The following is a 16,942-nucleotide window of genomic DNA, read 5'->3' on the forward strand; positions in this document are numbered from 1 at the left end:
TTCTCATGGAGCATGCTCAGATTTTTTTTTTAGAGGATTAGGATTTCAGTTGCAGATTTGCTCTGTCACTCCAGAGATAAAAATGACTGCCTGCTCAGTCAATCAGTGACTGAGGCGGGACAACGTTGCGGCCTGTGAATGGTTGCGCAAGCTGTCACTCTTGTCTGGAGTGATAGCCCGTCTTTGGACCCGTTCTATTTTATCAATGTCCTTTTTTAGGTGAGGTCTCCAGAACTAGACACAGTATTCCACATGTGGCCTCACCAGAGCTCTATACAGCGGGATCACAATCTCTCTCTTCCTATTGGTTATACCCCTAGCTATACACCCCAGCATACGATTTGCTTTCCTCACCGCCTGGTTGCACTGGTGACTCATTTTAAGGCTGTCAGAAATCACTACCCCTAAATCCTTCTCTTCTGAAGTCTTTTCCAACACAGTACTGCCGATGTGATACTCGGATAGAGGATTCCTCCTCCCCAAGTGCATTATTTTACATTTGGAAATGTTGAACTTCAATTTCCACAGTTTGGACCACTTATTTAGCAAAAGCTAAATCATTTTCCATATTACTGACACCTCCAGGAATATGAACCCTATTGCACACTTTTGTGTCGTCAGCAAACAGACAAACTTTACCTACCAACCCTTCTCCTATGTCACTTACAAACATATTAAAAAGAATAGGACCCAGAACAGACCCTTGTGGCACACCACTTGTAACTAGTTTCTGCTCAGAATTAGGGATGGTCTGAACCCGCCGATGTCCGAGTTCGGCTGAACCCGAATGCTCTGCATCGGATTACCGCTGTCTGCCCGCTCCGTGCAGCGGGCGGATACAGCGGGAGGACCGCCTGGAAAACTGGGATACAGCCTATGGCTATGGCTGTATCCCAGTTTTCCAGGCGGTCCTCCCGCTGGATCCGCCAGCTGCACGATGCGGGCAGACAGCGGTTATCATTGCGGATGGTTTGGGTTCGTACGAACTCGGTTCGGACCATCCCTACTCGGAATATACACCATTAACAACAACCCTCTGATATCTATCCTTCAGCCAACCACAAATCCACTGAACTATCCAGGGATTAAGTCCAATTTTCTCCAACTTCTCTATCAGCTCTTTATGGGGAACTGTATCAAAAGCTTTGCTGAAGTCCAGATAGGCGATATCCACAGCACCACCTTCATCCAGCACTTTTGTGGCATAATCAAAGAAATCAATGAGATTAGTCTGACATGATCAGCCCTCAGTAAAGCCATGCTGGTTTGGATCCATCAAATTGTTGATTCTTAGGTGATCCATTATCTTCTTTTTTAGAAGAGTTTCCATCATTTTCACTACTACAGATGTCAGGCTCACTGGCCTGTAGTTACTGGGCTCTTCTCTATTCCCCTTCTTGTGGATTGGTATAACATTGGCTGTTCTCCAATCATCGGGGACATCTCCTGTTAGCAGGGATTGGTAATACAGATCTGTCAGGGGGGCAGCAATCACAGATCTGAGTTCTTTAAGAACCCTGGGATGGATCCCATCTGGACCCATCGCCTTATTCAGCTTTAAACGGGCAAGTTCCTCTGCAACTTCAGCCTCTGAAAATACTGGAGCCGAACCCATATAGCTGGAGCCAATGCTGTGTCCAACCATCCTGTGATTGTGAAGGCCGCCTTCTGAAAACACTGAGCAGAAGTAACTATTCAAATAGTCAGCAACTGCCTTATCTCCATCAATAAACATGTTCTCCCCATTACTTATTTTAGTAATGCTGCAGCCATTCTTCTTTTTTCTGTCACTTATACTGTATATCTGAAGAAGGTTTTATTCCCTGCAGTGACAGATTTTGCCATTTTTTCTTCTTTTGAGGCTTTAGCAGCATTTATAATCTGCTTTGCCTCCTTCTGTATAATTTTATACGTCAGCTTCATTCCCAGTCTCCTTATACTTCCTATACGCTGCCTTTTTTCCTTTTACAATGGCCTTAACCTCTCTAGTAAACCATAATGGATTCTTCTTCCTTTTACTTTTGCTAACTTCTCGCACATGTAGTCTAGTTGCCTTTAATATGGCATTTTTTAATTCTGCCCACTGAGTGCTCGCTCCCGATGTTTTATCCCACCCTCTTAATTCTTTATCTAAATACTCCCCCATTTTATTAAAATCTGTCTTCCTAAAATCCAATACTCTTGTTGTAGTATGGGATTGGACGCAGTCAGTTTGTATGTCAAACCATAAACACTGGTGGTCACTGGAACCACCAGTGACACCCGATCCTCATTAGTACACACTCAGTACATGTTCAGTAATTTTTCTGGACCGCAAAACCTCCCGCTATTTTTAATCCGTGGTCCGTATAAAATCATCTGTATTTGCATCCGTCATTGCATCCGTTTCCGCATGTTTCTGTAAAATGTGAAAAGTACTAGTTTACATAGATTTGATCCGTGTTTTTTCCGGACGTCATGGATATGACATCCGTGACGTCTGTAAAAAACACGGATCCCATAGACTTCAATTGGTAATCTGTACCGCAATCACAATGCACACTAGGACATGTCCTTTTTTTTTTAAGGAACGGATTACAGATCAAAATTAAAACGGACTGTGTGAATAGCCCGATATACATCAATGTGCTCTAAATTGAACAGTGATTACAGATCCGCAATTGTGGTCAACTTTACTGAATGTGTAAATAAGGCCTAAGCAAACTTGGAAAAGTCGGCGCCAGTGCAGGGATGCTGGTGGCACGCCTGGACGCCTGGTTCCTGAGCACCAGCCAGGCATGAAGCACTGGGGGAGGGCCTGTTGGTCGCCAGTGTGACAAAACCCCCTACCCTCTGTGATGTGGCTCCATTAGAATCAATAGAGCCGCATCACAGAGGGGAGGGGAGATCATCACACTGGGAACCGGTGGGCCCATCCCCAGTGTTTCATGTCTGTTTGGTATTTAGGAACAAACCGCTGCCGTTCACAGGAAACCATTCGGTTCAAAAAAAGGACTGCGCTTCCGGCAACCCAATGCCGGCGCTGATCTTTTAATGTAAAAAGCCCATAGCGATGTACTTGGTGGTACTTTTCACTTTAATGCCGTAAATCCCTCTGGGCATGACTAATCTTCGCATGGAACTCAGAGAATTCAGCGAATCTTTCCATCAATACAGACGCTACGCATTTCAAAGGCTTACTGCCTTCTTCATGAGGCATAGAAGTCTGCTGAAGAAGGAAGTGAGCCTTTGAAATGCACAGCATCTGGATTAATCATTGGATTCTGTCGGTTCCATGCCCGGTGTCTTCTCTTTACAACTGCTTAAGGGAAATCTACTTGGAAGGCTTCACACTCTTAAAGGGAACCTGTCACCCCCCGTGCCGGGGTGACAGGCTCCTGACCCCCATTAGAGCCCCCTATACTCACGTGATCCCGCTGGGTCCCGCTTCTGGAGATGGTCGGGTCACGGAGATATCAGCCGCTGCAGCCCAGCGCGCGCGCTCCTCAGATGAGTCCAACACTTATAGAGAATGACGGAGCGCTGGACTCTCCTGTCATTCTCTATGAGTGTTGGACTCATCTGAGGAGCGCGCGCGCCGGGCTGCAGCGGCTGATATCTCCGTGACCCGACCATCTCCAGAAGCGGGACCCAGTGGGATCACGTGAGTATAGGGGGCTCTAACGGGGGGGTCAGGAGCCTGTCACCCCATCACCAGGGGTGACAGGTCCTCTTTAAGATCCAACATCATCTACACTGCTGGTTTCTATAATTCTACTGAACTCTTATGCAGGGCATTAGCAGGTGAAAGGCTGCTGCCCCACTGCTAATTAAACATGCTTACTAGAGTCTATAGTATGACTCCGGTGAGTGTGCATTCAAAATGTAAGATATACACTAACCTACAGGAGTAACGTTCTGCACAAGCAGCGCCTTTTGTGATCCTTTTTCCTTTTATATAACTCTACCAATGCTGTTAGTTAAGTGGCCCTTACAACAAACAGGGACAATAAAAAGGCAGAGATATTATTAAAATAGCGTGAGGCTGCAATCACAGGGAGTGTTTCAGAAAATTGCCACTGCCGTTTTTGAGCCAAAGCCAGAAGTGGATCCACCAGGAAGGAGAAGTACAGTATAAGTCCTTTCTTTATATTCCCCATTGTACTGTATGTCGTAGTTTTTATACTATAGGGTTGACTTGTGGGGTTATTTTTGACTGTATTTGGAATCATCAGGAAAATAAAATAACCGGTAACACAAGTAACTGTATTGAAAAAAGCACCACAAAAACTACATAAAAAATATTGTTTTAGGCCAAAAAAGGATTTCTTAGGAAAAAAGCGATAAAGAGCTAGAAACGGCTGCTGTAGGCAGACATTTACACTTGTGGCTGCATATTTCTAACATAGATGCTGCATAAATAGGTTTCTGAAAGTTATGGCTGCAGATGTGAGCTTCATCAGATGACACAGCCATACCCAGGAAAACCTATGAAATAATAATGCTACTTTTTATGTCTTATCCATTAGCCAGTGCATTATTTAGAACTATATAATTCGGCTGCACATAATACATAGGAACATCTCCATTTACACTATAAAAAAGTGTCAGTTGATCAAAACCATTCATCAAGGTTTACACAGCACTAAAACTGATTAGAGTCAAGTTTGTATTCACCTGTATGCAAGCCGAACAGCATGAATAGTTAATGTATTTGTACCAGGATTACCAGTCATAACATACTTACCCTTTACTGACATTATGCATTATGAGGATTACATGATATATAATTCATATATTTCCAAATTTCATGTTAATGATTGTTACGTTTCTATAACACAGGTAAAGAGGTTCATAAAGACAAGTGCAAAAGAAACATAAAACATTTGCCAATAGCTATGAAGCAAAATCATTTTGGATTCACCGTAATGGTAATGCCTTGTATACGTGTCAGAGTAGTCCACAATCCAATTTTATAATATAGAGGTACTCTGCACTTCATTTAGAGTTGCAATTTAATAGATCATTTTATTGATGTGCAGTCACAAACAAAAGGTGCAATGTATTGGTCCAAAGACCTCCATCACATCGCGAGAAGGAACAGTTGTATACACTGTGATGTGCTGCTTGTGTATGGTGCTTGGCTAAAAAGCAAATTGGTATACACAATGTCATTTACTGAAATCCAGAAAATAATTCTGAATGGCATTTATTTTTATTGAAAAAAAAAAACACAAAAAACTGCCAGCAGTTTTTCCAGATTTTTGGGCTTTTTTTCTGGTAAATCTAATTTTCACGTAAATTTGTATACGTAGGCGTTTTTATCGCTGGCATTTTATCCCTTACATGTTTTTTTTTTATTATAAACTCAAGGATTTATTTTGGAAAGTCAGGGTAAAAATAAGTCTATAGGACATAAACCACTCCACTGTTTCTTGGTCAAAAAACGTCAAACACGCAGTCTACTGCAATTTTGCTAAATCAAAAAAGAGCAGAAAAGTGACAAAATGCCCTGAAAAATACAAAAACTTCATGTTGGTATTGTATTTCATACTTCCCCATAGACTCTCAGCTAATGTCTGTCCACGGCCAAAAAACAAAACTCTATTTTGCATTTACCTGCCTTTTTAAAAAAAAAAAAAGTCTAGCCTTACCTGCAGCTTTATTTGTGCAGATTGGTGCCACAGCATTCGCTGTGTGGACCAAAAGTCAAATTTTTTTCCCATTGGGACACTTAAAGTCCGGTGAAAATTTTTGTCACGCTGCATTCCCACGTTCCGTGTTCCTCACGGAACACGGATGTGGAATGCCTTTAACTGACTCTCCCCCCCTCGGGCAGCATTTGTAATTAGATTTTGGGAGCACGGCGCATATCTGTACAGATCCCCCGCTCCTAGCATCTTATCACAGATGCTGCCCATTTTCTGTAATATGTATATATTGGTGATTTGTATAACTTTGGGGGACACTACAATACTTTAATAAAAATGTTTGCTGCAGTTCTCCTTTAATCCTGAAAATAAAGTAGCAAGTAAGGGAGTAAGGGAATTACCTACATAGCTTACTAACCATTATGGTACATATCAATGCCATAAGTTACAATACAGGGTTTTTTAAATATTAACAAACCAGATTTGTGTCCCAGAACCCAATATTTGCTTGCTATTCTGGGGATGCTCCTAGAGATATACCTTACTTTCCCCACAGGTTTTAAATTTTACTTTTATTTGGACATTGAGTAAAATGTATAAGAAATCATGGTTTATTTAATCAACCTATCCTCTGGCAGTACTGTAGCTTCAAATTTCACTCCATGTAATGTATTTGTAGTTGTGGAACCCAATATTTGGCACTTTATATGAGCCTATATAGTGTTGGGTATAGGGCATTTGGTAAGAATTGATAGTACCGTATAGGTATGTTTTAGCATCACCATCTTCTTTGGCGTAAACAACAGTTGCTTGCTCAGGAATAAATTTAATTAGGTATCATGAACTACTATTTCACAAACTCCCTAGTGACAGCTGTTAAATACCCAGCGACATCTATAGCCGCAGTACATCTGGGAAAGCAACTGTTGTTGGCCAGGCAGTATTATTTTTACAACATTTCTGTATACTTATCAGAGAGCGTTTAACACATTTTTGGATTTTATCACCTGCTGTTACAAATATTATAATTAACTTACAATTGGATGTCTCGCTGGGTTTTTCTGGATATCACTTACCAAGACTTAATTTCATAACATCACATTTCAACAGTTTAGTCTCATTCTCAGTTTCTGTGATACCCCCAAACAAGTAGATATCCTGTCAATGAAAAAAGAACATTATGGTAATTATCTCATAAAAGTGTTTTATGTAATTGTTCATTCTATTGGAAGGCTGCTGAAAATCCACACTTCCTGGTCGATTCTGTCTCAGCTCCTCTGTTTCCCCCCTCCCTTCTGAGACAAAGGTCACATGATCTCTGTCTCTTCTATTGTCAGGCAAGCTGGATGTGAGGAACAATGCAGGATGGGGGATGTCGTTTCCGGGCCAGGTACCATGATATAAAACTGGGATCATTTATAAAAGTTTGAACCTGGGGCTAGCAGCTGCGTAGACAAAGGGAAAGGTGTCAAACAATTGGCGGTGGATCAATGAGTGCACCTATATTCTTTTTGTGCATTTTATTTTTTATGGCATTACTGGAATTCCCCTTTAACTGTAATAAGAGATCAATCCTTAACTGTGACCATATGCACAAATGTGGCTAGAGGAGGGCCCCGTTCACACTTCGGAATCAGCGGCGAGATTCTGTGCGGAAACATTTCAATTCTTTGAGCAGAGCAGCACGGAGAGCGGAGGCGCGTGAGCCCCCCCATACAAACACATTGAAGGCAGGATTTGGCAAAAAGTGAGCTCTCCTCTGTCCCTGCCTATTTGGAAAATTTAGGTGCAGGGCCTGTCAGGGGTGAAGCTAAATCATTAGTCAATGTCTAAACCGTTTGTTGAAGTTTTATTGTACCATTATGTGTTGCATCCTACCTTATCATGATGTGCTGTGAATGAGTGCAATTTTCTTCCAGCTGGGCTTTCTCCCTTGATCTCACAACACTGCCATGCCAAAGTAGCTATGGAAAGAAATAAGTAAAAATAGCAATATTATTGTCCACACTCAAGGTAGTAGCTATGTAAAAGGTAACTGGTTAAGTGCAGTAATAGGCATTTAGTTGATTTTTGGAAACAAAGATGTTGCCACTCCGCTTAGAAGAGAAGTTCATTTGAACAGACGCAGTATACATCTTTAGGGCCAGTTCCAGTGCTGCTGGAAGTGAATGGAGAGGGCTTGCGCTCGTCCGCTGCCGCCGCTCTCCGCTCGAAGAACTAACATGTTCATTCTTTGAGCGGAGAGGAGAGGGAGCGGGCGAGCGCGCGCCCTCTCCATTCACTTACATCAGCACACTGAGCACGGTGGGATTTCGACGATCTTGCTCAGTGTGAACTGGCCCTTACAAGTTTTTTGTTTTACTGTTAATGAGCTTGTTATTGGTACTCCTATAAACAGTATGCCTATTTCTTGTATTTTAAAGTTATTGCAGGACCTGGATTTTCTCTTCTACTAATTAAAGGAATATACTGGAAAATATATTTTTTTCTAATCTTTTTCCACTTTCTGATGTTTAGAGATGTAATTTACAGTAAGCCCCTCACACATAAGCACAATAGACTGAAGCAAACTCCAAGTATTTGTATGGAACAGGTTTCTATTAGAGATGAGCGAACCTAGAGCATGCTCGAGTCTATCCGAACCCGAGCATTCGGCATAGCGGGGGCTGCTGAACTTGGATAAAGCCCTAAGGCTATGTGGAAAACATATCCATGTATTAATGTTTTCCAGACAGCTTAAGAGCTTTATCCAACTTCAGCAGCCCCCGCTATGCCGAATGCTCAGGTTCGGGTAGACCCGAGCATGCTCGAGGTTCGCTCATCTCTAGTTTCTATGCATACTCCAGCGCTTCAAAAACATGGCCACTTTCCCCCCTCTCTTGTCTCCAGATTGGGTGGGGTTTGGAACTTAATAGCAAACCACACCTGAACTGGAGACAAGAGAGGGGAAAAAGTGGCCATGTTTTTGTAGCGCTGGATGACCCCTTTAACTATCATGTTTTTTTTTATTGCAGAAATCAGTAGTATAAGCGATTTTAAGAAACTCTGTAATAGGTTTCATCAGCCAAAAAAGCCTCCTTCTGTACTCAAGAAGCAATTTCCCAGCCTCCCCCCCTGACTTCTTATCTGTGCATTATCAGGCAAACACGTCTTCATTACAGAGAAGCCAGTGAAGACGGGTTCTGCTCTCTCCATTGTAAGCCTATGAAGGGGGGAGGGGCTGAGGGAGATGAGGGAGCAGGAAGAGGTGACATGAAGGTCAGCTGTTTGTAGACTGTCTGAGCACCTAAAACGCTAAATTCAGGTGTCAGAAAGGTCAGTGCTTTTCTATGAACTTACTGAGAGAAGATTGCAGGGTGTTGTGCTGTGCAGAAATCCTCCGTGCTCAGTCACTCCTAACAGCCCCTCCCCTCTCCATAGCCACAATGGAGACAGAAATCCTGCTTCATTTGATGTGAGGGGGGAGGCTGGGAGATTGCTTTTTCAGTACAGAAGGAAACTCTTTTAGTACATAAAACCTATTACAGAGTTTCTTAAAATCGCTTGTACTGTTGATATTTAATGTTTTCAGAAAAATGGCCCTGAAATGACAGTTACGCTTTAAGTTCTGAACATCAGCTATTGGCAATGGTGTGATCCAACTGGTGTCACTTTTCATTGTAATTCTATCCTAATTGTATGCCAATAAGGAGCGGGGCTGCTTGTGTCTTCCAGCATTTTCTTCTTTCTTCTGCTACAATGAAACTTCTGACTACTAGGGTGTACAGGAAGCCAACTGTTTTAAATTTATAAAGGCAGCTTGTCTCCACCCGCTGATGCCATCTGCCAATGCAGAATATATAGAACGAAGAGAAAGAAAAGCACTATAATAGCACACCTGTATAATGTCACAAAAATAATTCATTTTATTGAAGCACAGAAAAACAGAAAAACATTTAAAAACATACACTCATAGTACAGATCAAAATAAGCTGAACTATAGCCTCTGTCCAAAGCCGGCAGTGGTGTACTGCCTGTTTCCCTAAATGGGGAAACAAATAAAAAACTTGTGCATATAGGTATAGGAAAATACATGTAGTGGTATTAGATATACATAATAGACAGCTCCCTCTTCCTATTTGCACAAAGTGCCATAGTGCAGTGATTTTCAACCTTTTTTGAGCCGCGGCACACTTTTTATACTTAAAAAATTCCAGGGCACACCACCAACCAAAATGGCACAAAATGACACGAAAACAGTACATATTATACATATAGTTAATAATATAGATTCTAAATGTATTTATACTCACTCAGTGTGAAACCTGGGCCTGTTTTCTTCTCCCCCCTGCTTCTCTCCACCATACTTCTCCCCCCTACTTCTCTCCTGTGCTTCTCTCCACCATACTTCTCCCCCCTGCTTCTCTCCACCATGCTTCTCTCCTGTGCTTATCTCCCCCATGCTTCTCTTCTGTGCTTCTCTTCACCATACTTCTCCCCCCTGCTTCTCTCCTGTGCTTCTCTCCCCCTTGCTTCTCTCCTGTGCTTCTCTCCTGTGCTTCTCTCCACCATACTTCTCCCCCCTGCTTCTCTCCTGTGCTTCTCTCCCCCCTGCTTCTCTCCTGTGCTTCTCTCCACCATACTTCTCCCCCCTGCTTCTCTCCTGTGCTTCTCTCCCCCCTGCTTCTCTCCTGTGCTTCTCTCCACCATGCTTCTCTCCTGTGCTTCTCTCCCCCATGCTTCTCTCCTGTGCTTCTCTCCCCCTTGCTTCTCTCCTGTGCTTCTCTCCACCATACTTCTCCCCCCCTGCTTCTCTCCTGTGCTTCTCTCCCCCATGCTTCTCTGCTTTTTGCTATACTCTGCTCTGCTGCTCCTGCTTATAGCACTGTCCAGTGTTGCACTCCAACTGCTGATCAAAGTGATTTGACTGACAACTGACTGGCCCAGTTAGTTGTCGGTATCTAGGCTAGGCTGGGACTTCAAGTCCTATAAGTATGTTAACTTGTCTCTAGTGCCTTGCCTGTGATAGCGCTTAGTTCCTAGTGCCTTGATCTAGCTTTTCCTGACTTTGCTACTTTGTGTATTTTTGACCTTTGGCTTTTTGTGACCTCGACTTCTCTCCCGGACTCCGATTTTGTAATTCAGCTCCTGCACATTGCCGACTTGGACCACTGACCCTTCTTTTATTGTGTGTGTTTTGCCTTGTTTTGTGTTTCCACTGCTGCAGTATAGTAAACACCGCCCAGTTGCCCGCTGCTACCTAGGACAGAGTGTGGCAAGTAGATAGGGACAGCTGGGACGGGCTCAGTTTTAGGGCTTTCACAGTCTGTGTCTTACCCCGCCAGTTTCCTGACAGCCATTTTCTGATTGCACATTCCTTTTAAAACACATACTACTTATAAACTTCATTAATAAAAGCTTTTCATATTTTTCATTTCACTTGTCTCTTCCATGTATCGTATGTATTTTTCCAGCAGTTTGATTTGAACAAAATAAAATTGATTTAATGATGTCTGCAAAGTCTGATATGTTCTTAGAAATCAGTGTAACCTACATTAGGCTGTCAGAAGGTTTTTATTAATTGAGTGATGGGCTTGAGGTATAGTTCACCATATATATAGTTTATCAGTACTTTCAGATACAATTGGAAAAATAACTTTTATATAAATTTTTGGATATGTCTACTGAGAAAGTAAGGAATTCACCTGTATCCAGCATGTAGACATCACTGTAGTAAACTCCATCTGCTGAACAACCGCCAAACATGTATATATGTTGTCCAATAGCAGCAAATGCGTGTCCCAACCTTAATATAACACATTAATGAAATACTAAATTTTAGACAAAGACCATAATGATGTAAAGATGATGAAAATACCACAATATGAATTCTTACCTTGCATCAGGCAATGAACCAGATGTTTTCACTGGCACCCATGTTTCAGAAACTGAAATTTAATCCAGGATGAGAAATTTAACAAAACTTTCATTTTTTCTGTCTTTATTTAAAGGGGTTACCCAGCAAAAATCATTTTCTTTCAAATCAACTGTCAGAAAGTTATATAGATTTGTAATTTACTTCTATGAAAAAATCTCAAGTCTTCCCATACTTATCAGCTGCTGTATGTCATGCAGGAAATGTTATTTTATTTTCAGTCTGACACAGTGCTCTCTGCTGACATCTCTGGCTGAGACAGGAACTCTGTCTAGGTTTTCTATGAATCTCCATAGAAAACCTTTCCTGCTCTGGACAGTTCCTGTCTTGGCCAGAGATGTCAGCAGAGAGCACTGTGTCAGACTGAAAATAAAACAATATTCCTGCAGGACATACAGCAGCTGATTATAATGGAAAGACTAGAGAATTTTTTTATAGAAGTAAATTACAAATCTATATAACTTTCTGACACCAGCTAATTTGAAAGAAAAATATTTTTGCTGGACAACCCCTTTAAACCACTGCTATATACAAATAGGAGTATCTCCAACATCTAATAACATTTTTAATTAGACAGGATCTAGCACATTAATTTTTATGTAGTGCATTACTGTACTATGAATATATATCCAAATTAGACTACAGGAACTGTCCACTCTACCATTCGGACAGTATGTATATCCCACAAAAACTGGCAATCTCCCCAACTACCACATATCCTATCCAAACCACAGAGATACTATTATGCCATATTTAAATATATAAACTTTATGTGACTCTTACACAAGAAAGCAGCACACCAGACTGGTTAAGTTACAATCACATAAGGGGTTAATACCCTGCTTTGAGACTACCTTTCTCTATATAATTACACAACAGTGTTTCTCAACCTTTTCAAGTCAAGAGATGCTTTAGCTGAGTACCCCCAAGGTACCCCGAGAACATACTGCCTCCATAGACTCTGTATAAAGTCTCTGTGAGCAATTGATTCCCAGATCGGATCCCTCCATAACAATGTGACTGATCTGTATGTCCCAGTAATTATGCCCCTGTAGTCAGCTTTAATGCCCCCACCCACAATAATAAATCCCCCTTCCCTAGTAATAATTCCTTCCTGTAGCCATTGTTAATGCCCCCTTCACAATAATACCAGCCCCTGTGGCCAGTAATAATGCCCGCCCTGTAGCTAGCCATATACCCCCCCCCCCCCCCTTGCAGGCAGACATGTCTCCTCGTGGTAAGATATCCCCCCTTTATACCCCTCCCCCCAGGCCGGATACATGTCATCTTACAGCCATACCCTTTTCCCTTGTAGCCACATACATGTCCCCTTGCAGCCATGTACCTACCCCCTTCACTTGTAGGCAGTTACATGTCCCTATGTAAGTGGATACATTTGTCCTTGTAGTCAGGGTTGCGTGGCAGACGCTAAAGCAGGAAGGACAAGGCTGGTCAGTGACGCTCCTGAGGCCATGTGTCCGCTCTCCATCTGTTCCCCGGCGGCATCCCCAAGCCCCACCCCCTGTACAGAAGGCTGGTGAGCTGCTGCAGGGGAAAGGAAGGTGGGTGGAGCCAGGAGCGGTGGTGATCGGTGTCAGGATATTGCTGAATGATAGCAATGTCCTGGCATCAAAAGCAAAGGTTTTAGATAAGTATATATATATGTGTGTGTGTGTGTGTGTGTACCTAACTTCTATGCACTGTTAGCACTTTATGGCTAGGTTCACACTATGTAACTGTGCGGCTGTATTTTTTATGCGGCTGTAAATGTGTGGATGAAACTACGGCCGTGGGAAAAAATAGACATGCGGCTCAAAACATACGGTCATTTACTTGGAAATCTGGTTCAACTAAAAATAACAAATAAAATCTTAAGAAAGTGATGCAAACACCTTTGGATGCATCTGGGAAAGCAGGGAAACAGTTTACATGAATTGCTATTACCGGGGTTTGCGATCCTCTGCACTATAGCCGATGTCTCTCATGGTTAATATATTAAAATAATAAAACACATTTTCGTTGTAATAAAGTCCCTTTCGTTGTTCAATAATTAAATTTAAACTAATCCATCATTTTGCAATTAAATATACTGTTAAAATATATATATAAATAACTGTATATTTATATATATAATTATTTTTTGACAGTATATTTAATTGCACAATGATGGATTCGTTAGAATTAAATTATTGAATAACGAAACTGAATTTATTTAAATGAAAATGTGTTTTATTCATTAAATATTAATTAGTATAGGAAGCTCCAGTAAGCCGTTAATTCATATTGCCGGCAAAAGAGCATTCTGTACTAATCATCACTTTACTTTAATGAAAACATCAAATGTTTCTTCTAATTATGTTATCACAATAGCATTATTAGAAGAAACATTTAGAATTATATGTGCGCTCAGCTGATTGGCTGATCGGCTGAGCGCACATATAATTAGCGGGTCCGCAGCACAGTGACTTCATTGTGCTGCGGACCAGCGAAGAGGACACATCGGGGTGAGTATAGAGCTCTCCCCACCCCCTCCCCAGCACTGCACCCCTCCCAGCAAGGAAGGGGGGTCACTTAACCCCTTCCTTGCTGGGATGGGTGCAGTCTGACATCAGTCTGGCCCCCAAGGGGTTAAGGGGGATGCAATACATCCTCCCTTAACCCCTTGGGGGCCAGACTGTAAGCAGCGATCTGTAAAGATGCTGCATACTGTAAGGAGCACAACACCGCTCACAATGATGGGTGTTGTGCTCCTGTTTGTGTGTTTTTTGTGTGTTTCTCCCTTTTTGTTTTTCAGATATCGGTATCCTGGGGATTACGTCGGATTCCGTGGACTACGTCGATGACCAGCGGTTTTTTGTTGTTTTTTTTTTTTATAAAATGGTCAATGAGGGGTGTGGGGGTGTTTTTATTTGAATAAAAATGTTTTTAACTTGTGTCTTCTCTTTATTTCTTTACTTTATAGACTTAGTAGTGGAAGCCGTCTAATAGACGGAATCCATTACTAGGTTGGGGCCTAGTGTTAGCCGGTATAAAATGGCTAACACTAACCCCCTATTATTACCCCAGTACCCAATGCCACCAGGGGTACTGGGAAGAGCCGGGTGCCAGTGGTCCCGGAGCGTCAAAATCGGCGCTCCTGGACCAAGCGGCAGCAGGCTGGTAAGATTTAGGCTGGGGAGGGCCTAAACCAATGGCTCTTCCCACCCTGGTGTTACTAGGCTGCTGTCGTTTGGTTTTTAACCCGGCTGGTTATAAAAATAGGGGGGACCCTATGCGTTTTTTTTAAATTATTTATTTAAAAAAAACCGCATAGGGTCCCCCCTATTTTTATAACCAGCCGGGTTAAAAACCAAACGACAGCAGCCTGGTAACACCAGGGTGGGAAGAGCCATTGGTTTAGGCCCTCCCCAGCCTAAATCTTACCAGCCTGCTGCCGCCCGGTCCAGGAGCGCCAATTTTGATGCTCCGGGACCACTGGCACCCGGCTCTTCCCAGTACCCCTGGTGGCATTGGGTACTGGGGTAATAATGGGGGGTTAGTGTTAGCCATTTTATACCGGCTAACACTAGGCCCCAACTTAGTAATGGATTCCGTCTATTAGACGGCTTCCACTACTAAGTCTATAAAGTAAAGAAATAAAGACAAGACACAAGTTAAAAAAATTTTTTTATTCAAATAAAAACACCCCCACACCCCTCATTGACCATTTTATAAAAAAAAAAAAAAAAACGCTGGTCATCGACGTAGTCCACGGAATCCAACGTAATCCCCAGGATACCGATATCTGAAAAACAAAAAGGGAGAAACACACAAAAAACACACACACAGGAGCACAACACCCATCATTGTGAGCGGTGTTGTGCTCCTTACAGTATGCAGCATCTTTACAGATCGCTGCTTACAGTCTGGCCCCCAAGGGGTTAAGGGAGGATGTATTGCATCCCCCTTAACCCCTTGGGGGCCAGACTGATGTCAGACTGCACCCATCCCAGCAAGGAAGGGGTTAAGTGACCCCCCTTCCTTGCTGGGAGGGGTGCAGTGCTGGGGAGGGGGTGGGGAGAGCTCTATACTCACCCCGATGTTGCCTCTTCGCTGGTCCGCAGCACAATGAAGTCACTGTACTGCGGACCGGCTCATTATATGTGCGCTCAGCCGATCAGCCAATCAGCTGAGCGCACATATAATTCTAAATGTTTCTTCTAATAATGCTATTGTGATAACATAATTAGAAGAAACATTTGATGTTTTCATTAAAGTAAAGTGATGATTAGTACAGAATGCTCTTTTGCCGGCAATATGAATTAACGGCTTATGGAGCTTCCTGTACAAATTAATATTTAATGAATAAAACACATTTTCGTTGAAATAAATTCAGTTTCGTTATTCAATAATTTAATTCTAACGAATCCATCATTGTGCAATTAAATATACTGTCAAAAAATAAATATATATATAAATATACATTTATTTTATATATATATATTTATTTTAACAGTATATTTAATTGCAAAATGATGGATTCGTTAGAATTAAATTATTGAACAACGAAAGGGACTTTATTACAAAGAAAATGTGTTTTATTAATTTAATATATTAACTATTAGAGGCATCGGCATTCGGCATCATTGCCGGCTATTTTTGAAGTACTCCGTACGGACCGCCTGTCAATCCACGGCCGCGTTTCCAGCCGCAAACAATGGTCTTGTTCATTTTTTACGGGTCTGTTTACGATAGGGCCGTAGATTCATACATAGTGTGCACTGTGCAGCCGTATATCGTATACTTTCCAGCGTACGCATGAACCACCAAAAATACCGCCGCACAATTACAGCCGCAAATACAGCCGCACACTTACATAGTCTGAACCTGGCCTATAAATGTATTTATTCATGTAAATGGATGTATGTTAGTTAGTTTGCAGCTTATTAATATGGACCATTACCCATCATGCATTGCTGGAAAATGGCTGGAACATTGTTTCCTTTGGATGGAATAAATCACTTGGGGGAGATTTATGGCCCAGTCTTACAGTAGGAACGTCCTTTGTTGCCCATAGCAACCAATCACAGCTGAGCACTTGTCACTGACTGTAAGCTTGATACATAAACAGCAGCGGCAGTTATGATGACATCACAAGCACACGGCTCATGATGTCACACATGGTGCGGAGTATACAGGTGTAGCTGAGGCTTCTGCTGTTAGTTACAGGTTGTCAGCTTGGAGAAGACGCGTCCAGGTAGGGAGCTCTTCGCTGAGGCCTCGTTCACACATGGAGCTAATATGAGTTTAGTAAACACATCTGGGCACATGTGTGAACCTGGCCTTAAAGGGGTTTTCCAGGGAAAGTTGAGTTATGGTCTATGCACAGGATTGGCCATCATTCCCTGGAAAACCCTTT

General features: G+C 42.2%; 1 protein-coding gene across 3 annotated transcripts in view; it reads right to left on the bottom strand.

The window, feature by feature from the left end:
• LOC138787090 (rab9 effector protein with kelch motifs-like) overlaps positions 1-16,942 on the bottom strand; it is a 55,283-nt gene that overhangs the window by 15,281 nt on the left and 23,060 nt on the right. For all 3 annotated transcript variants that reach the window (XM_069964226.1, XM_069964225.1, XM_069964224.1), the window contains exons 8-11: positions 11,506-11,557; positions 11,315-11,415; positions 7,509-7,594; positions 6,707-6,788 (exon numbers count right to left, since the gene is read on the bottom strand). In XM_069964226.1, coding sequence (XP_069820327.1) covers positions 6,707-6,788; positions 7,509-7,594; positions 11,315-11,415; positions 11,506-11,557 — 321 coding nt within the window. The remainder of the gene's footprint in view (positions 1-6,706; positions 6,789-7,508; positions 7,595-11,314; positions 11,416-11,505; positions 11,558-16,942) is intronic.

This window comes from Dendropsophus ebraccatus, chromosome 3 (assembly GCF_027789765.1).
Source record: "Dendropsophus ebraccatus isolate aDenEbr1 chromosome 3, aDenEbr1.pat, whole genome shotgun sequence".
Classification (NCBI taxonomy): domain Eukaryota; kingdom Metazoa; phylum Chordata; class Amphibia; order Anura; family Hylidae; genus Dendropsophus; species Dendropsophus ebraccatus.